This window comes from Pangasianodon hypophthalmus, chromosome 20 (genome assembly GCF_027358585.1).
Source record: "Pangasianodon hypophthalmus isolate fPanHyp1 chromosome 20, fPanHyp1.pri, whole genome shotgun sequence".
NCBI classification, from domain to species: domain Eukaryota; kingdom Metazoa; phylum Chordata; class Actinopteri; order Siluriformes; family Pangasiidae; genus Pangasianodon; species Pangasianodon hypophthalmus.
In genome coordinates, this window is record NC_069729.1 from 18,263,555 (window position 1) to 18,284,620 (window position 21,066).

General features: G+C 38.2%; 1 protein-coding gene across 7 annotated transcripts in view; it reads right to left on the bottom strand.

The window, feature by feature from the left end:
* Positions 1-21,066, bottom strand: part of LOC113537889 (band 4.1-like protein 1) — a 101,094-nt gene that overhangs the window by 6,328 nt on the left and 73,700 nt on the right. For 2 of the 7 annotated variants that reach the window (XM_026932572.3, XM_053226951.1), the window contains 15 exons: positions 20,036-20,133; positions 17,588-17,763; positions 16,090-16,256; positions 13,778-13,813; positions 12,934-13,083; positions 9,277-9,363; positions 7,608-9,146; positions 6,068-6,118; positions 4,032-4,337; positions 2,858-2,986; positions 1,708-1,800; positions 1,201-1,248; positions 1,003-1,092; positions 536-616; positions 96-212 (listed from right to left, as the gene is read on the bottom strand). In XM_026932572.3, coding sequence (XP_026788373.3) covers positions 96-212; positions 536-616; positions 1,003-1,092; positions 1,201-1,248; positions 1,708-1,800; positions 2,858-2,986; positions 4,032-4,337; positions 6,068-6,118; positions 7,608-9,146; positions 9,277-9,363; positions 12,934-13,083; positions 13,778-13,813; positions 16,090-16,256; positions 17,588-17,763; positions 20,036-20,133 — 3,168 coding nt within the window. The remainder of the gene's footprint in view (positions 1-95; positions 213-535; positions 617-1,002; positions 1,093-1,200; positions 1,249-1,707; positions 1,801-2,857; positions 2,987-4,031; positions 4,338-6,067; positions 6,119-7,607; positions 9,147-9,276; positions 9,364-12,933; positions 13,084-13,777; positions 13,814-16,089; positions 16,257-17,587; positions 17,764-20,035; positions 20,134-21,066) is intronic. The other 5 variants (XM_026932573.3, XM_026932574.3, XM_053226952.1 and 2 more) reach the window with 5 other exon arrangements.

The following is a 21,066-nucleotide window of genomic DNA, read 5'->3' on the forward strand; positions in this document are numbered from 1 at the left end:
TCAGTTAGGAGTTAATTCTGTGCGGAAGTGTTACTGTTTAAGCTTTGATGAATCAAAGAATGAATCAGTGAATCGACTCAGAGAGTTCGGCTCACCTCAGATGTCCTGTGTTTCTCCTCGGAGGAAGCATTTGTTTCTCTGACCACCACGGCCTTCGTCACGAGCATGTCGGGATGCTGCTGTTTGGCCTCTTGTATTGCCATCGCGAGAGCCTGGAAAAGAGTCGACCTCCTTATAGCTGTGATTCGTTCATTCATCATGCTCTGTTAATGAATACTTCACTGCTTCTGAGTAAAGAAAAAAAACACTTGGGAGCATGCTGTTGTAGAAAAACGATTCGGAGATACTGTTACTAATCTGAAGTTGATTATTTTCCAAGAACAGCACGTCCTGAGGTGTTTTATTCCTCTTATACTACAGCAATTTGCCAACAATAACAAACTGGGACTTCAGTGAGGTAATGAACTGAAATATCTAGATTATACTAAAATATTTATCACTGACTTTTTTCAGCTTTCACTTAATTTTGTTTCACCTGATGTTGGTCCACAGCATCGTCTCCTGTGATAATGATCCTTTTCTCAATTCTTGTCTCTGAGTATCCCCCTTTAACCGTCTGCAAATGAAGAATGACGTGGATTTATACATTTAGACCTTCTTTAACTTCAATCATACAAAATCAAGCCACAAGGAAATTATCTAATTAGTTAGATAATTAGTATCTAATTATAGTATGTAATTAGTTTGTGAAAAATTGCAAATATTTTGCACATTTGTCAAAAATTATACCTAAGTAACCTGGTCACCTTCTGAGTTTATTGAAATGCAAGATAAAACAAAATGTTATGCTATTGAACGAAATTGATATTTTTCGATATTTTTGGGGAAAAAAAAAAAAAAAGAAATATTACAGGCACTAGAAATAAGTCAACAAGTGATTGAACGGGGCCAACCTTCACACTGCTACTGCATTTTCCTTCACTTTAAATTATAAATATTTACCTTCGTGACTTGAGTTGTAGTTGTGGAAGTGACGTTTTCATTGCTGATGGGAGACACGATAAATTCCTTCCCAATGCTGCTTGTTTTAAGCTGGAAAACATCAAAAGCCCCAGAACATCAGACTTAACATCTCCCATTTAACATAATACAAAATTTTAACATCTGTATAGGTCTGTGTATATATTTGTGTGCACTCACAGGAGAACCGTTCTCTTTCGCTTCCTTTAGGCTGCTCTCTTTCTGGATCTGCAACAGACAATCAGAGGGTGTGAGTGTGTGAACGGAGACTCACGGTTAGACTAGAATCCAAACAGCACTTTAGTTCAGAAGCTGTGACACTAAAAGAAGCAACAGAAGGCGCAAAGACGGTGTCCAGACAGCAGATGGCAGAATCGAATCTCCGTTAAAAAAAATAAATAAATAAAAAAGTGACAGTAGTTCAGGACGTTTTCCAGTAGAGGGAAGTGTGTGGTTACAGATGACATTTGTGGCCTTCCAAGGAAAGAAAGCAATAGTACTGAAGCAAAAGAGATGCACTGTGTCTTGTTAAGCACCTGTACACTGAACATACAAAGGTAAAGCCAACACAGACGTAAGAACAACGAACGAACAGAGAACGTACTGAGCCGAGCTTTTTTTGTTTTGCGCATCACATGCAAGATGAGTAGACTACACAGGACTCTGTTGGAGAGAGACAGAACGTACCGGATCTCCCTCCTTTGGCTGGATGACATCATTGTCGGAGACTACGGTCTCCTCACAGTTAACATCACCGCCACCCACCTCCTGCACAGGCTGCTGGTACACACGCATTGTCCACATTAGGACAGCACACATTTGTTTTCACACAGCCTCCTCACTGTTCTTAAGGACACCCAAATATTCCCTGAAGCCAACTTTAAAGACGAGCTCTAAAAATAATCGTCTCGGCTCATCAGGTGAGTGAGATGAATGGCACGGCGGAATGCTGTGATTAAATTTTAATAAGACACCTGTGGGGGTACACACACAGGCGGTGCTCTCTCTCTATCTTACACACACACACACACACCCGCACAGCCTCTGGAGATTAATGAATCGTCTTCCTTCTTTTATCTCATTAATTTCCTGCCGATTTTCTGATTGTCTGACACTCTGCTAATTCTAACATCGTCATCCAGCAGAACAAATTTCTAAACTCAAGAGCAAGAAAATGAAGCAATATTCTGAATTATCAGCACCACTTATGAAAATGGGATATTTTGAGCTTAAACTTACAGTTAGAGTATATAATTATATTTTAACACAGTATTTCATTTATATTTATTTAATATTATTTTATACTTTTTTGTAATATATTTTTTCTATTCATTTTTAAATATTCATAATATTAATTCCAATTTTCATATATCTTTAATAATAAACATCATAAATTATGCATTTATAAAAATATATAAATATTCATTATTCCATAGGTGTGCCAATAATTTTGCCGCTTGTTTTTTTTTTCAGAGAAAATCCTTTTTCTGTTAATTGAGTGAAAATAATTCATCATTAAGTCTAATGTTTTAATGTTTATTACCATTATATACAGCGTTCTAAGATATGCTGTATAAAAAAATGACCTCTGGTAGGAAAGTGTTTCGATTGAAGACGTTTTAAGTCGACTCTTATAAATGTTGAAATGATCATATACTGTATACAATACATTTTACCCATGGCTTCAATAAGTGTGGAATATTCTCTATATCTTTCTTTATATTTTTCCAGACCAATAATGTGCTATGATTTTGATAGTGAGTAATTTTATAATGATCAAAACAGTAGTCATTTTTCACAGGAGTTAAGAGGAAATAGACTACAGCTCATCTCTTACCTGATCTGGGATGTCTGTAATGCCTTGAGGAACCCCAGAACCATTGGATTGAGGTTCCACTCTGGAGTCTCCCTTTCTCAACATATGCGCCACACTCACTGCATTTGGGTCTTTCTTGGCCACAGGTGGCTAAAAGGAAACAAATTTACACATGTATTACTTTATGAACACAAGCACTTACTTTCATTACTGTTTAATAATGAAGAGTAATGCTCATGTGGCTGCAATCACAGCAGAATAGTATGAAAGTACCACAACACAAAACAAAATTTGTAAATAATAAAAAATCTACAAAACCAAATCTGACAACACAGTTACATCTCAAGAGACACCAACCAAAACAGATTCTCACCACAAACATGTTCCCTTGTGCCGATTACAGAAAGTGGCACCAAAGACGAGTGGCAGGACACACTTTTCCTGAGGTAAGCTAGCTAGCTAGCTGTTTTCTGCAGTGACTTAACAACATTTTCAAATTTGAGTAACGTTAGCATTATTTTCCTCTTTGTTTTAAAGTATCAACAAAAAATTTTGTTGACCAGCTAGCTAGAATGTTTGCTAAATAGCTAGCACATACCTGTCCTGGCTGCCTGACTACAGAATTTAATTTAAACTGTTTGGTTGATACTCTAAAAAACTCTGATGTTGGTTTAGCCAACAAACTTAAATGTGCTCTAGAAAAGTAACACATTGTTTTATCACAGTGAGGCAATGCCTGTTGTGTTTTTTTTTTATTATTGCTTTTTTTGTCATATTTAGCATTGTTTTATGAAAGATTTCCATTTTTTGGTAAATTGTAGATGGTGGCTAACATTATTTTAGGCATGGATTTAAGGCTGAATGGTGTGTAGGTGCTGGAGAAAAATGGATGAAAATGAACAGGAACGGGATGAACAATGAACCAGGAAATAATATCAGATTGATCAGAATCAAAACATGAAAGAAATTAAATATAAAATGGCAAAATATGAAGTGAACCACAACACAAAAACATAAAAAACTGAACATTCTCAAAACCTGAAATGATAAATTAAAAATCAGTGATGGTCTCTGAAAGAAAATGTCCAAACACAACAAAAAAGAAGGTCCAAAAAAAGGATGAAACACATATTTGTGGGTTCTGTAGATCCATGGCTTGGTGTCTGGAACCAGAGCAGGGGAAATGGTTCCTTACAGGTTCCACTTCATGGTGGATGCGCTCTTCGTGAACTCTCTCCTTCACGAGCAGCCCGTCATGAGATCCCGTGATACGGTTGATGCTGAAGTCCTCTGCCACTCCGTGCTCGGCCATGCTCCTGGAAGACTCCTCCACTCCTCCGGGAAGCTCCATGAACGTGCTGAAGTCGGCCTCAGCCTCCAGGCTGGAGGTGGAACTGACAGTCATGCTGGAGCACTTACGCTCAATGCCCAGGTGTGAGTCCCTCAGAGTCGCTGCTGTGTTGCGATCGTACTCGTATTCACTGGAGGACAGTGGCCGCCGCTGTGGGACACAGAGAGACCAGGAGCAGCAAGGCAATGTTACTCCACCAATGTTAAATAAGAGACCAGGACCTGGTGGAAGGGGTGGTGCTGTTTCTCTAGAATCTGAACATGCAACTTTTATGGTTGGTCAGTCAAATGACAAGGGAGGGGAAGTGTGAAAGCAAGGTTACTGAAGTGACAAGAGGCCAGGTGGAAGAGAGTGCTGTTCCTTTTTAAGGTGAATCTTTAACTTGTAATGCAACTAATATTGCAAGATCATATCCTGCCATGTAGCAATAGCATGCTAAAAGTTATGTCCCAAACGTCATGTCTCCTATGTAAGCCCTAACAATGAATTAACCTTATTTGATCATCATGATATTGAGCTACTTATATCATTGTCTAATTTTTAGTTAGTTCCAATTTTTAGGGCTAGCTTAACTGTAGCCTTTATGATTTTAATTCTCTTGGTTAGTTGATTAGTCCCAGCATGCATGGCTTTAACTCATGGTTAGTTCCAGTCTTTAGAGTTTTAAAAGTTAAACTCTAAAAAAAAAGTTTTAGGGTTAAATATTTATTGTTAAAACCCTTGATTAGTGCAGGCTTAGGGTCTATCAATTTTTCTTAGATCCACTATATAAAGTTAGAACTCTTGCTTAGTCCCAGTGTTTAGGACTGTAATGCTTGGTTAGTCCCAGTACAAAAGCCCATTCTTCATTGGCTTTAAGTGTTGGTTACTCTTATTATTTATGGCTATAACTATTTTGTCCCATATTAGGGTTATAACTCTTGCTTGCGTACTCAAAGTTTCTTAATTTTGGTGAGTCATAGTCTTTAGGACTCTGATTCATGGTTAGTCTTTAGTGGTCTACAGGAATAAGAGACTGAGAAATGGAGAAAAGGTACCATTCCTCTGCAAACCTCAAATTCCTCTTCAAAGTCAGCAGACAACTGATTACAACGCTGACAACTGATGACATACACAAAAGACTGAGGACTGGTGAAAGTGATTGTAATGTCCTTGTTTTAAAGCTCTACCTCTTGGTTAGTCCCAGTCTTTAAGCCTCTAATGCTTGGCTAGTCCTAGTTTTTAAGGAACACACACTTTCAGTTAGTTCCAGTCTTTAAGGCTATAACTCTTGGCTAATCCTAGTTTTTAGGGTATTGCCTCCTGGTTAGTCTGAGTCTTTAAAGTTCTAACTTGGATAGTCCTAGTTTAGGGAGCACACTCTTGGTTAGTTCCAGGTTTTTTAGCTCTAGCTTTTGGTTGGTCCCAAGTTTGTTTGGTCTCTTGGTTAGTTCTAGGGTTTAGGACTCCTGGTTTAATCTCAGTCTTAAGTACTTGGACTTCTTATTTTAACTGTATATTCCACTTTTTAATCAATTTCAGCTTCAGGACTATGATACCTGGCTGGTTATAGTCTTTCTGGCTCACTGTAAAATTGAAATATGTTGTTATGTAAAACTTACATTGTGGGACAACCTACTGATATGGAATCCAGATCCAGATTAGGAGGAGACAATTAAAACATTGAGGACATAATATCCTATATTGTATCTCAATCCAAACATAACTGAATTGTAAGTTAAACGGATATGGCTAATGGGATTGAAAGATTCATTACTGGGGGTGAGTGGAAGCATTTTGGTGATATGAATTTTTAACACTGTATGAAGAATAAAGCCATGAAAACAAAAACAAACAGCTAAGATGCACAAATAACCATGGAGTTAGGGAATATAATAGACCTTGACTTCATCTATTGTCTCTTCATAAATGGCAGGAGTGGAAAGAGGCTCCTGTAAGAGCAGGAAACAGAAAGAGAGCATCCTTGAGTTAGTGCCATTCATGCACAAAGAGAGACAGAGAGAGAGATAGAGAGAGAACTTTTTGACACTTTACAAAGTGCATACTGCAAGATAGATTGTTTAAAAGCACTTGTAAAGCACTTGTTAAAGCTTTTGGCAAGGAACTGGATGGAGTGCACTGAATAGTAGGCATTCAAATCATTTATTTGAATTGATTAACATTGCTTATATTTGGCCTGTTAAATTCTCCAAAGCTGGTTTTCTAGATTTAGATTAAAACATCTTGCATTCCAGCCATGATCTCAGTCTTCTCTATTGGTCAGATAGTTTAAAGGAAAAAAAACATCCTATATCACTGTCATGAAAGCACCATCTGCTTTTGTTGGCCATTTCAGGGCCTGCCTTGGGCAATCAAAACAAACCAATAGCAAAAACCTTGTGATTCAAAGCTCGACAGCAGCCACACTGTTTTCTGCAATCACAGTGTGTGAGATTGTGAGATTACGCTGCTCTCACATGCTTATCACAGTGCTGGCTCTCCACACTCTTTTGTGCCAGTGTGTCTCTAGATCTTGATGTGCAATTTTTTTTCATGTCAGATCTTGGCCTAATTGAAATTCCTTTCATTTGTTTCACAGCCAAAAAAATCTGTTTGCACCTCAAAGTGCAATCAAAGTGTGAAAATATAGCAGGTTCTGTGTTGGAGTGAAAAGGGCAAGGAGTCTCATGACAGTCATCTTTTTTTTTTTTAGATTTAAAAATGCATATTGCAAATTTGATGCAAACCTCATGCAGCATACATTTCTCTTTATGAGTTCAATCACCACATGATGTGCTGTAAAACACCAGTAGCCTTGTGATAAATGGTTTCAATTACACAGACTGGCCAATTACTTATTAAATTTTGGTTTCAATAATTCACACATTTAAGATTCAGCTGATGTAATTAGAGACCTGCTTGAGAAATTAGCACTACTGTTCTCCTACAGTAACATCATGGATGTTATGGAATACCAAGCAAAATGTCATACAATTATTAACACAATGCAAATTGTTCAAGAAACCACTTCAGAACTCATTGACTTCTTCTGCAAAACAAACAGCATGGAGAAGTCATGAGTACCTCAGAGCCAAAGCGGTATGTAAGAGCCTTGATTTCCTTGCAACAACTCCACAATTGAGAGCTGTAGAAATTCGGTTGGAAGGAAAACGCAAAGCTCATGGTTGAAGAGAGGGGAAAGCAAAGGTGTGGGGCTGAATAGGACAGTCAGGGCTTCCAAATGGTCTCATGTGCAGGCAATGTTACAAAAACTCTAAACCGATGTGGCCTTCTCCAACCCCTCTCTTCATGGAAACTGGTGGAGAAGTTAAACGATTTTTCAAGCAATAGCAAGGAACATGATGGATGCGTGAGTCAACTGGAAGCTCATGCGATGCTTTGTTCCAATGATTGAAAACAGAAGATGCCAAGCAGAGTTACCCCATGCTGTTTCTTCAAAGCGGCTTCCACTGCTGGCTCTTTGCTGGTACTGCGGCTGTTTCGAAGTATCAGTCCTGATTCTCTGGCCTTCTTGGTTTTGACCGGAGGGGTTGGAGGACCACTTTTTTGGAGTGCTTGGGTCTTGGAGGAGAACATATGAACCTCCATGGCCACTTCATCACACTGGGGAAGAACTTCATACCCTGCTTGGGGGATATATTTGATCACCTCTTCATCCTGAATAGCATTTTCTTTGGGCAGACACTCACTATACATGGTTGATTGCTGCTCATTGGTTTGTAACATGTTATGTTCTGCATCCACCATGGATAAAGGTGACACCTCTTGAGATCTGGTGGTTTTGTAGGAAGTAAATAGAGTATGCGAAGAGCTTCTGTCCCTGGAATCAAACCTACTCGGGTCAAATTGTCTCTCTAGAGATTCATACATGCTATGTCTTTTAAAATGTCTTTTCATCAGTCTCGATTCTTCACCAATATCTATATCATCTCTGTACTCTTGACTCTTTGCCCTCTCTGGTTTTAGTGGGACGATCCTTGTTATTTCGGTACGAACATGCCCTGAAACCTTCGTCCTTCTCTGTACCTTTTCTGGAAGGACCTCTTCAAGACTCTCCTGTTCAATATTGCTGATCTTTTTTTCAGGCAAAAACTCATCCATTCTCTGATTGTTTTCATTCTCAGGCTCCTCTTCATTTTCACTGTTGTCAATCATGATGATTTTGGTAACCTCAAACTTGATCTCCGATTTTCTTTTAAGCTCATCTTTTATGGGACCATTGATTGAGTCAGAGCCATCTTCCTGATCCTCAACATTAATGCTCTTTGCCTCAACCAACACTTCCTGTAGTTGACTGCCTGATTGTTTTTTGGCATCATCAAACCCTGTCATAGGCTTCTCTTGATCTTCTTCATCTTCTTCCACGGCTTTGTTAAGCTCCTTCTCCTTCTCTTCATTTAGTGGCCTTTCTTTCAATTGTTCCTTTATCTTCTCAGGCAGGGGCTCGGACCAGCTTTCTGTCCCTGGTTGCCTGGTTGGCGTCACCTCTTTTCCTGATGTATTATTGTCTTCATCAGATTCCTCTTGTTGTATGTTTGATGTCTCTGTTTTTGTCTCATACACAAACTCTGGTCTTCCCAAATTTAGACTCTGTGGTCTCGTTTCCTTGTGTGGTTTGTCTGAAGTACGTTCCTCTTTTGATTCTTGTAATTTGTCCACTTTGGTTTCTGTGGTCTTTGGTTCGGTCAACACCTCTGGTACCTCTAGTTCCCTAATACCAGTCCCTTGCTTTGATTCATCCTTTGCTGGTATCTTAGGAGATGGGAAGGTGTCCATCTGAACCTGCATTTCTTTACCATCTTCACCAGTTACTTCAATATGTATCATCTTTCGTTCTAAAGGTACCTCAGGGACCAAAGGAAGTGGAGAAACATTGGCTTTGTTCTTATTTTTGTCTTCCAATTCATAGTCAAGTTGGTAAGTGTTCTGTTTTTCAATTAACACCCACTCCTCAGAACCCTATGTGTTAATACAAATGGAAAATTGTTAGCTTTTACTGACAAAATAAGACGAAGATAAGGTTTTGTAACTTAAGTATGGCAGTTAAAGCTTATTTCATTAGGAGTTAAATATTTGCAAGCAAAGCAACCTCGGGGGAAATCATCAGTGTCTTCTGGATGAAGTCCTCCACTGAAAGGCTGTTAATAGGTTCCCTTCCACCTGCTCCAATTGCCTCCTGACGGTCATGCCCGAGACCAGCAGGAGAGAGTGAAGAACAGTAATTAACCGGTATCTTACTATGCTCCATTTGCAGTGTAAAGTTAATTTTAAAAAAGGAGACTCTATTATGCACTTCACTGAAAACAAGTAAACTGTAACAGACAAACAATTATGAGAAAGGTGTTTATAAAACAACACTGAAATTCTGACAGTTGGCTTAATTGGATAAACTGGATAAAGGCAACCAACCGTTACAGATGGTATTGTCAAGAACAGGTAACAATTTTCCTGTCAATGCACCTACACATACATGGATAACCTGTTTCCATTGCAGAACCAATTCCAAATATTATACTATTTTAGAAAAATGGGCTCCTCAAGGGTTTTTGGATGATTAACGGTTTCTGTGGTAGGGTTCTTCAGAACCTTCAAATGTTGCCTAGAGAGAGCATTAGGTTGCTGAGAAGGAAGCACTTGTGTTACTAGTGCACAAGAAAAATCAACTGTTTTGATTTTGCTAGTACAAATATTGTATTAAAAATGTTATCTGGATTTTTGAGATTTGGGGCTATGCATAGAAAAACTCTTAAGGCTAAATGTAGCTCCTGCTGGATTTAGGAGAAACTCATTTTTAAATGAGCATTTATCATTTTAAGACCTAATTCCTATTTTTGACAGTCTAAGAGTAATTCACAAAGCATTTTAATGCTGAAATCAGGTCCTAATGCCTAATTCACGAAATACTTCATCATCTGTAGCAACAGGGTCAACCCCACCTTTTCTCTTCTCTGGGGAATTCCTTAGTAAATGTTTTGTGCATTGGTTTTAAGTAGAAACTCTTAGTTACAAATTAGTTTTAGTGCCACATAGAAGATTTCTTAGTGGTAAGATCAGTTTCTTTGTGATATTCCAAACAAGTTTAACAATCTGTTACACAGATTGAACCACATAGTAGATAACAGGCAATCATTTAAAGCTGTTTACCTTAAAGATGAATGATCTGGTGCAATCCTATTTAGCGAGGTGATAAATAAGGGCCTCATCTAATGGAGAAAATGTAATCTCAAGTTTGATCGCAATGAGATTCAGTTCCATTCAAGTCCCAGGGGTTTCTTTCAGTCTCATATGGCAGAGGCTAATCTTGCCAGCTAATCGATCTGACAAAACAAGGATTATGATATGTCTTTAGAAGGTATGATGCAGTCAATATTTTTTATGCAAAACTAATTATAAGATGTCTTTTGAATACCCTTCAATAACTGACTGATCTGACCTCAACTAGGGACTTGACGTTATAGGAATGTAGGTGAAGAGGACTGTGATCAAGACTGGCCCCATATTAGACTCTTGAAGCAGCAAAAATGTTTTTGATCTAGATCCCTAAAGTGTTCTTCAGTTTGTTTTTCTGTAGGAACCCTTATATGTACTATGTAGACTCCTAAAACAGCAGGTTTTCCTCTCTCTGTTAGAAAGCTAGAACTGTTAACCATTTCAATAACCCTTGAATAACCATTTTTAAGATTGCAATATATAACCATGATAAGTTTAATAACTTGATAAATCTTCCTGCACTCCGAGGAAGACTCCAAATTAAACATAAAAACTGGTTTTATTCAGCAATCAGATGTGTTACAAATTATTTTAGGGTGCTTTTGTGGTCAAACGCTTGGTTTTAGAGTTAGAGACAACAAAGAAATGAATGCTAATAGTCTTCCACAGGAACTGATTATAAACCACATCACAGATACAGAAATGCAATAGTCACCGAAAATTGGACTATTAATTATATTTATGTGAAGCCCTGACTTATATGGGATTTTTACTGCTCTGTGCTTTTCCCTGCAGATATCCAGTGTGTTTGGTAAGAACAACAAAATTGTATGATATTTATACTACCCCAAAGTGCCAAATAAAATGAGATGTCTTTCAAGTTCATAAAATCCCTAACGATGCTTCAGAGACGCTGTTTTTGTGGCTAGTGATGAAAATTCACCATTAATTCTATGGGACAGTTAATGAACTTGTGTAGTTCCAGATACAATTTTGCTCCATACCGCTTCCAATCAAAACATTCTGGAGTACTTCATCATACTTTCTTCTTCGGTAAGGTCTTTATCTTGGTCAGGGTAGCGGTGGATCCAGAGTCTATCCAGGAATAGACCTTGGATGGGATGCTTGTCTACTGTAGAGCACACACACCATACTCATGCATGCCTAGTGTTGCTAATCCACATCACAGTGGGAGGTGGGAGGAAACCAGAGAACCTAGAGGAAACCTAAACATACACGGGGAGAACATGGACACAAATTCCACACAGGCAGTAACCCAAGCTTAGGATTGAACCAGGGACCCTGGAGGTGTGAGGCAGCAATGCTACCCACAGCACGCAGAATTTCATTTGACAAAAATATTTCTGAAGGAAGCAGCCACTCAAATCATAGCTGAAGGAGATAGTATTGATCTGCTGTCAGTTGCTTCATTCCTCAGTTGATGCCAATTTTTCAAAACATAGTAGAATAAGTTTCCCCTTCCGGCAACAAACTCATCTGATGTCCAAAGGCTTTGTTTGGAACTTTCCACATCAACACCACCAGTTATCATCAACACCAGGAAAGTTATATTCTCTGTATTTTGCCTGGAGCATTCACCTTCTTCCACTTGGGTCAACATTTCCTTGGCGTACTCCTTTATACTTGATAAATATGGAATCATGTGCAATCTAATTCCTTCCTCATTGTCAGCTCAGTTCTGTAACCAAAGCTTTAAACAACCTTCAGTACAGTAATACAGGTAAGGGGAGCTACTCAGCTATGGTAATCATAGGTTTTCAAGGTAATATATTCATAATGATTCATTGTTACTTTTTTGCCAAGCAAATACTCATAATAATTCACAAAATATCCGTGACAGCATGATATCTAGAATTTTTTACATCTATATTTTCTGAACCAAACATGCCCCATGGAAGTCTTTGGGAAAATATCATCGTGTCATCTCAAACTCTGAAAGCAAGCATTTATAAAAGAAACACCCTACAGCAATTTTAAACACCACTGAATGCTCGATCATGCTTTTTTTGTTTGTTTGTTTGTTTGTTTTGAAGTTTATCATTGGAGTATTCCTTTAATAGAAGTCTGACACAATTTTCTCTGGAGAAAAACAAGTTCATTTTAAAGGTTTTCAGGGCTGCTCTGACATGGAAAAAATAATATGAAAAGAAAAAAGAGAACAAGCGGAACATGCCCTCGGCTGTAATCAATGAAAAATGACTCAAAATATCACAAGTGCAATAAAGCACCTTGGTGCAATTTTCAAAAGCAGTTTCATAGGGAAAAAAATAGAAATAAATAAAATAAAAATAATACTCTTGATAGAAAATGAAAATACAATTGTGTTTTACATAAATGCAAAAAAATAATAAATCAGCCATGCACATCACCAAACGTAGACAATTATTTTCAACTCATTTCATTGCTGGACTTTAATAAAAATAGTACGTGCTGTCAAAAATAAACAGGACACACAACAGGACATAAACAGGCTTTCAGCTCCAGTACTCAGCCTTGACACTACCCTCATACTCACAGCCTTTTTCTCGGGCGTGTCACCCGGTGAGGTCGCTGAGAGACGCTTTTCCCGGTTCATCAGCTTGCTGTTGGGTTCCCTCAAGGCTCGCTTCAGCTCGTTAATGCTTGCCTGGTGCTTCAGCAGCATGTCTTCTGATTTATCCAGAAACTACAGAGTGAAAGATATGAGACAAGAGGATTTTCACTGCTTCATAGGACTGGGACTGAGGATTAGTGAGAGTGCGAAAGATAAAAACAGCAGGTAGATGAACAAACCAAGAACAAACAGATGACCACAACAGTTGCAGTTACTATGCGTCCTCGACTTGTAAAGTAGGAATTGAATACTTTGATCTTATTCACACCTGGTATTAACATCCATGTCACATGATTTGATCAGAAGTGGACAGCTTGGACAACACTTGGGATCGGATTTTGTTAAGTCAATTAGCCAAGGAGGGTAGTAACATAATATAGTAGAGTAATAACAAAAATGCTAACTGCCCTCTTCTACATACATGACCTTGCAGATGCCCAGTGTTGCTCTGATTAATAGAGGAGAAAGTAATGCCATCCCTTACAGCTAATTTTGCTCTCTTGGTTTCCCAGCCATGGCATGATCAGGATTCAAATTTGCGATAACCTGACACTTTTCACTTCCACCATTTCATTTCATTTGTGATTTTCTGTAATATGCAATGATGCCATTTATTACATAGTTACTTTTAAGTAGCAATACCACTACTACAAGATTTTGGCCAATCTACCCTGCTTAGCAAGCATTCACACTATAAAACAAGCATCCATTGGTGATCAGACAGTGTTTAATACCAGGTCTATGAAACCACTGGAGTAACAGTTACCTCCTGTTTGTGTCGAGGAGTTGATTCCATCTCCAACTGAGAGGTCCCAGGTGGAGGCAGAATAAAGAGAAGCACACAGATCAGGATGTTAAACAGAAAGAAGAACAGCTCAAAGCATTCAAAGACCGAAGTAGGACAGAGAGGAGTTAGTGGACGTGCTGAGATGACAAACACAAGCGAAAGAGTGAATAAAGAGAGAATAACGTCCCTCTCCTCCATACATTCTAATGAGGAATTGTGGGAAATGCTTAAAAGGTCCAGAAGACATTTGCTGATATTGCTAATCCAAGCTCTGGAATAACATCATAAGCTAATTTTTCTGCCAGAGTAATAAACGGCCACACAGAACCATCCACAGCATAGATTGTAATTAAAAGAGTTAATTTCTGGACATTTCATCTTACACTGATGGCATGTAAATGAACAAACCCACAGATTGTCACTAATAACTGCAGTACAAAATGATACCTCCTGTTTAGCATCAAGAGTCTCCTTTCGCCAGCAAAAGGGTTAAAAACAAAGACAGAGATCATCTAAGGTGAGACATGAAAGCAGGGTGTAGGGGGAACCATTGTGAAGAACCAGTCTAAGAACCAGTTTCTGCTGCATTCACATGCCTCACTGTCAGGTTTGGGGTTGATATCCCAAAACGATGGCACGCAGCCTAATGACAGCATAATGTGTTGCACCTATAGCACATTGCTAATAGCTTCAATAACCAAAATACTATTGTACACATTTGAATAATCGTTGAATAGTTGGATTAGTCCATTTTTTGTTTTGGTTTAGTTAAAGATCTTCCTGGATGAGATCAGTTAAAGATCTTCCTGGTGTAACCTAGCAACACACTTTGTTTTAGTGATCAGATAGGGGTTAAAAAGGGTTAGGAGTGTTAGCATAGCTAGCATGTAGCTCTCACATCCTATAGTTAATTGGATTTCACAAAGACTGTCCTGGAAATGATTAGAAACTACATCAAATTATTGTACTGGACCAATTCCCACCTCCATTTTAACCTGTTTGAACTACTGATACATTATTCTAGTTGATAGTATCTCACTTGCACAGGGCTTATTTTTTTATTATTTATAACCTAAAGTATGCCTTTTATTTCCTCCTTATAGGAATGTGCTATATAAATAAACTTCCCTTCCCTTGCCTAACAAGACACTGGGGAGAAAAAAGTACTACCTCCAGTATGGCTCCTCAGTCTGAACAAAATGCAAAGCACCAGCAAGAAAGAAACAACGCGTATTCCAATAAACAATTAGTATTGTGCAATAACTGAAGGAACTCTACCCTTCTGATTAACACCCTACCATACACAACCAACACCATTATAGTCAGGGGTGGAAAAGACTTGAGTAATTGTACTTCGTTACAATACTTAAGCGTTATTCTGGTTATTGAAATTGAATAATTGAACTCTTACTTCATTGTATTTCCAATTGACTTTTTACTTGTTGCATTTTCTTTAGACCTTCATATACTGGTTACACATTGTAAAGGTCTCTTCTTCTCTCATCTAGCCAAGGACTGTATGCTATACATCAGGTGAGAAACTGCAGTGTAGAAGCAGAGCATGAGCGCTCCTGGCCCTACCTCAGTACCTCAAAGGTTTCAGTATGCTGGAGTAAGCAAAGACTCGTATATAATGAGGCATCTCTTTTTGCCTCCCGAGAAGGCATGAACTCCATCTAATTTGAAAAAGTATGTTGAGGTACGTTTTGGTCTTGGTCTACGGTTTGTTAACGTGAACTGGCTATGTTTAACTAACTTAGCATGTTTTCTTTGCTAATGCCAGGTTAGACTAGCACTGATTCCAGTAGCTAATGTAATTTGCTAGGCAGCAAGTCAAATTCTAGCTAATGGTAAATACTGGTTATTTACAGGATATTATACTTCTGATTAATTCATTAGTAAAGTACATAACATTAGTCGTTCATATGATCAATAAACTTACAGAGATACAGAGATGAACGACATTTTTAGGCGAAATGGTATAGTTGCTCAAACCAGTTTTAGATATGTAATAAAAATAATTTTTCACATGCGAACATGACAAACTTTTTTTGCTTTTTACTTTTAAAACTAGCAACGTTTTGGTTTTCATTGGAGTGAATTTTTGGCTGGAAACTTCCGATTTTAATAGAGTAAGATTTTAATACATTATCTATGCTTTCACTTAAGTATCATTTCTCAGTACATCTCAGAGCTTCTTGCTTCTTGATGTCTTTCTCGTCATACATTCCTTTCAGCTCAACGTTATGTTCAATTGCTCCTCAAACAAACTCCACATTTTCTCTCTTTACCTTAATCTCTTTCTTCCTGGTTGGAGTGGTCACACTAGAATCTTCTTGGTCCTGGTCGAGACTCAGGTCAGGTTCTCCGTCCTCGTCTCCTGAGAAACACTGCGTCTCGCTCCTCTGGGACAGAGTGTCCTGAGGTTCCATCATTGTGGACAGCGGCCTGGAGAACTCTGATGGATCCAGAGCAGAAGTAGAGCCACAATTATCACTGATGCACAATAATAACCAGACATGAACAAGTTTTAAAAAAAGAGGGTCTTCAAGGGTTCTTTAAGGGTTCTTCCAAATTTGAATTGTTCTGGAAAACCTGTGTTGTAGTGTGCTACATAGAACTTTTCATGATGTTCCAAGAGGGACAAAATTCCCTCTAGTAGTTCAGACAGTGTTGGAACCGCATTGCTTTTTGCTAAACCTGGGGTTATGTACGTTGCTCTCACTCTTGTTGACTGTGTTTTTTTTTTTTGTCAGATGGTGTTCGTCCAAACTTTTGAAAGTCTTGAAGGTCTATCTTAGAAAATAAAGGTTCCATCTCGCACCCTAAAGGGATCTGCAGTTGTCTCTCTGGGTAAACCTTTCTATGCAGAAACCTAGCCTAGAACCCCTTTAAAACATTTAACTATTCAAAGAGCCCACGAAGACCCTTTTTTTAAATAAAGGTATAATTCCTTTTTATTTCTGGTAAATTTGTAAAAATTGTCATCTTAAATGACAAGTATTGTTTTAATTTAGATTTAATAATAATAATAATAATAATAATAATTACAAAATTGACATCAATATCTGAAATGAATTTCTGAAATCTGTTAGTAGACTGTCCAACTTGTGGTGTCAGGGATCTTGATGATCTTAAAAGTAAATGCGGTGTTCGTTAGCTCAGAGTGGAATCTCGCTACTACCCTCAGCTCTTTCTGAAGAAACTGTATTGGCCTTGTCTCCTCATACCATGTCCATTTCTTTTTGCGTCTCTTTTTCCTTAAAGTTTTAGCACTGATGATTTGCATTGAACTGATAGTGATGTAACCGACATTGGATTTGACACTGATTTTGAGAATTGAGTTGAGAGATTGTGCCATCAGATAACAAGATTTCTCTCATCATACAACATAAGCTTATCGTAACTGTGTCCTAAACCTGCTCTTGGTCAACCCTTTAAAGCTTGTGAGTGGATGTCCACTAAAAGTAAAATACATCGTAAAGAAGGAACCACTTTACTGAAGGAAGTACCAGCTAGTACTGACAACAAGGTGAAAAAAAATTATGCTTAGTGACCTTAAAATTTTAATAAGCTTTTTCTATCTGCAGAACCTCAGGGATGCACCAGTATTCAGCAAATTCATGTTTAATTCAAGAGTTCTAATTGCCTGCTGGCGAAACAACGGTTTGAAAGAGAAATGAAAAATCACATCTTGGAAAATTAGCTTTACCCCAAATACAATTGATTTCTTTAATAAATGAATGGTTTAAATGCAGAACAGAATGCTTGCAGTGGAAGTGTACAGACCTCCGTCTAGACTGCGGGAGAGGAGGTGCCTCTTACTGGTGGAGCGCTCGAAATGAGGAGCAGGCCGATCGATCAGGGAGCTGGCCTGCCTCGTCTGGGCCTGTGTCCGCCCACTGTACCGGAATTTAGAGCCCATCACCAGGAAACCTTTAGGAGGAGGTTCTGGAGACACTAACCTGTAATCAGGGGCAGAAAATAACATCAGGCATCATCGATTACCAGCTTGGAGCTGCAGTACAAGACTTTTTAATTCAGTTTCTTTACTTTTTACGTCTGTTTTAAAGATGAAAAGGTTCCATTTAATAGCCCAAAGAGTTCTACAGTTTGTCCCACTGGGGAAACCTTTAAATGTTCTATGTAGAACCCTACAACCAAAAGTATCCCTTTTAGACAAAGTTCCAAGAAGAAGCCATTGAAAAATTTGGAACCATTAATCATTCAAAGAATCCTAGATAAAACCCTTTTTAGCATTCAGTCCAAAAATGTCTATGTAGAACCTTTCAATGTTTCCCTATGCAAAATAGTTCAAATTAAAACCACTTTACAAGGACTAGGACCCTTAACTAGCTGAAGAACCTTTGTGGAACCCCTTTATAAGAGTGTAAAGTGTATTACCCTTTATTATTACCACTGTAATAAATATAGAATCCTAAATCAAAAACAATTCCAAACAGAACCACAAGAACCCCTTTAGTTCCAAGTAAAACCACTTCAGAAAGCTTAGAACCCTAGAACGTAGAACCTAGATTCTACATCGAAACCTAGCCTAGCCTCTTTTTTTTTTTTTAAGAGTATAGTTCTGTTTTATTTCAGGTTAATTAGTAAAAATTGTCATCTTAAATGACAATAATTGTTTTAATTTCTTCTTCTTCTTCTTTTTCTTCTTCTTCTTCTTCTTATTATTATTAAATCTAAGTTATTAAATAATAATGTAATAATAATTAAATTTACATTAATTTATTTATTTACACTCTCTTACAGTCTCAGAAAAAAGATATTAAAAGATAACTGAACTTATTCAGTCAAACTTAAAACTTATTTAATGATTCTTGTTGTTCTTTGGGTGTAATTATGTACTGTAAATGATTTTAAAGGTACATTACATTCACTTTCTGAGATTAAATATACATTCTGAATGCAGACTCTTGAGGTACTGACAAGCAATTGTACACCCAAAAAGCCCCAGAGGCAAACATTTTCTAAACCCAGTGGAGCAGGATGAAAGAATTCCTTGTCTGTACCCAAAATTCTACAAATCACCACTCTTGGAACAAATTACTACTAATAAAGACACTTGCCTGTATTCATCTCTGCAGTGTAAACTAAATAAAAGCTCCAGACTGGAAAGAAAAGCACACAAAAGCAAGTCTGAACAGAGACAGAGAACAGCCCACGCATAGAGGAAGGGAGAGTACAGCAAGGCTTTAATCACAGAGTCGAGCTGAACCACACCTGAGCTATCCTAGATATTCAGGACGCTTTCGCTGCTATTCATTTGTTTGCTGAGTCTGATTACTTTTGATTCGAGCCTTGATACTTTTGGTTTGTTTGGTTGGTTTGGTTTCGCACTGCACATAATTACAAGAACTAAAAAGCAAAAAAAAAAACATTAGCTGAAAGACATCTCGGGATGAATACATCCTAACAAACCTTTTTCATTCACTGGTAAGAAATGGATGGAAAAAAGCAAATGAATCTTTACCAAAAAAAAATCACCTGAGAACAGACAAAAGATTTAGTGCTACATAAATGAATCGAATTTTAAATAAATTAATATCTAAAGACTGAAACATTTCATTTATCACATCCAGAGATTATTTTGTTCTTTTTTCACTCAAAATGACTCGAATTCCTCAGCTATCTTTTGTGCTGGTGAGTCGTGCGGTGAATCAATTCAGAGTCGAATCGCACTAGAGTTCATTTGGAAGCGTACTGAGATCACCTAGCTCAGACACTCCTGCCCTTGTTGTTTTTTGACACACCAGAGCGTAAGTGCCGGGTTCTCACCTACCTAATCAACTGCACACCAGGGTTCCACTTAAATGGAATAAACAGTGCAGACTAAGGTTGGGTGAACATTGTGTAATGAAGCAAAGGTGTGTAAACGTGTAATGAGCAAGGCAAGGCATTAGATTCATTCGTTCATCTTCAGTAAGCGCTTAATCCTGGTCTATCACAAGAACACTAGGTGTGAGGCAGGAATTCACTCCGGATGGGAGTGTCCATTACAGAGCACCATGCACACACACGTTCACACACTCATTCACACCTAGGGGCAATTTTGAGTCACTATTCCACCAACCGGTAAGTTTTTGAGAGAAACCAGAGAACCCAGAGGAAGCCCATGCAGACATGAGAAGAACAGGAGAAACTTCACCATGGACAATGGAGCTGTACCACCGTTCCACAGAAGGCATTATGTCTATAAGGAGGATTGGGAGAGTTTACCTGAAGAAGGTATGATGCTCGATGCAGACCTTCCAGAGTCTTTTTGCAGCTCTGTGGTTGTTCAGCTTGAAGCCAATGGTGCTCTCAAACTGCTCATACTGTGAACAGAAGATGTATTATCATCTCTGATACATTCTGTCCTTGACTGAATTATTATCAAGCTTCAATGACACCACAAGTGACTTTGCTCATTTAACAAACATTGCACACACAGCCTCCATGTTGCTTGAGGGCCTAATTAAATGAAGTATACGAATAAAATGAATCACTCCAGGTCTGTTATCTTTAGGAGAGATTCCCGAGCCAAGCTAAGAGACAAATCAGTCTAATTTTAATTTTTTTTTTCTTCAGATGAACAGGAGCATGGCATTCAGGCACCGCTCTAAATTTGTCTATCTCATCCCTTTTTCTGGGCACTGATCTGCAGCTGTGATGTGGGAAATGAAGGAGCTCTTTATGTGTGGATGTGTGTGGCTCTGTTCTGCCAGCGAACCGTCAGCAAGCCTGTCACTCAGAAGACAGACATGCTGAGAGAAGACGCATGAGGGTTTCACAAATCAAAGAGGTCATCCACTTATTCCCTCCAGTCTTATTGACATTCATCAGCCACACTGTGCAACATATAATGGCTAGGAGACTCGAGAAACCACTTGGAAATGTGGTTAGTGTCTCTCATTATGGTTTCAAAAGGTAAAGAATGCTAAGATCATGTAATATGCCTTTACAAAAGGTGGAAGAAATATATTTTATATCTTCAAATAAAGAATAAAACACAATCAAGGATACTGTTATAGGAAGATAATCAACAAGAAGGTGATGTGATGTGGCCTGACATGATGGTTGCCAAGCCACAGCATGTCACAAAGTGTTTTCCTCTTATACCAGCCCTCCACTGATTATTTTCCTATGAAAGCATGTCCTGAAGTGTTTTATTCCTCACATAATCACCTTAATAAATTACGATGTAATCCCCAACAAGTATGGTTGAGTTGTATTTACTGTGCAGGCAAAAAAAACTTCCATTTTTGTTT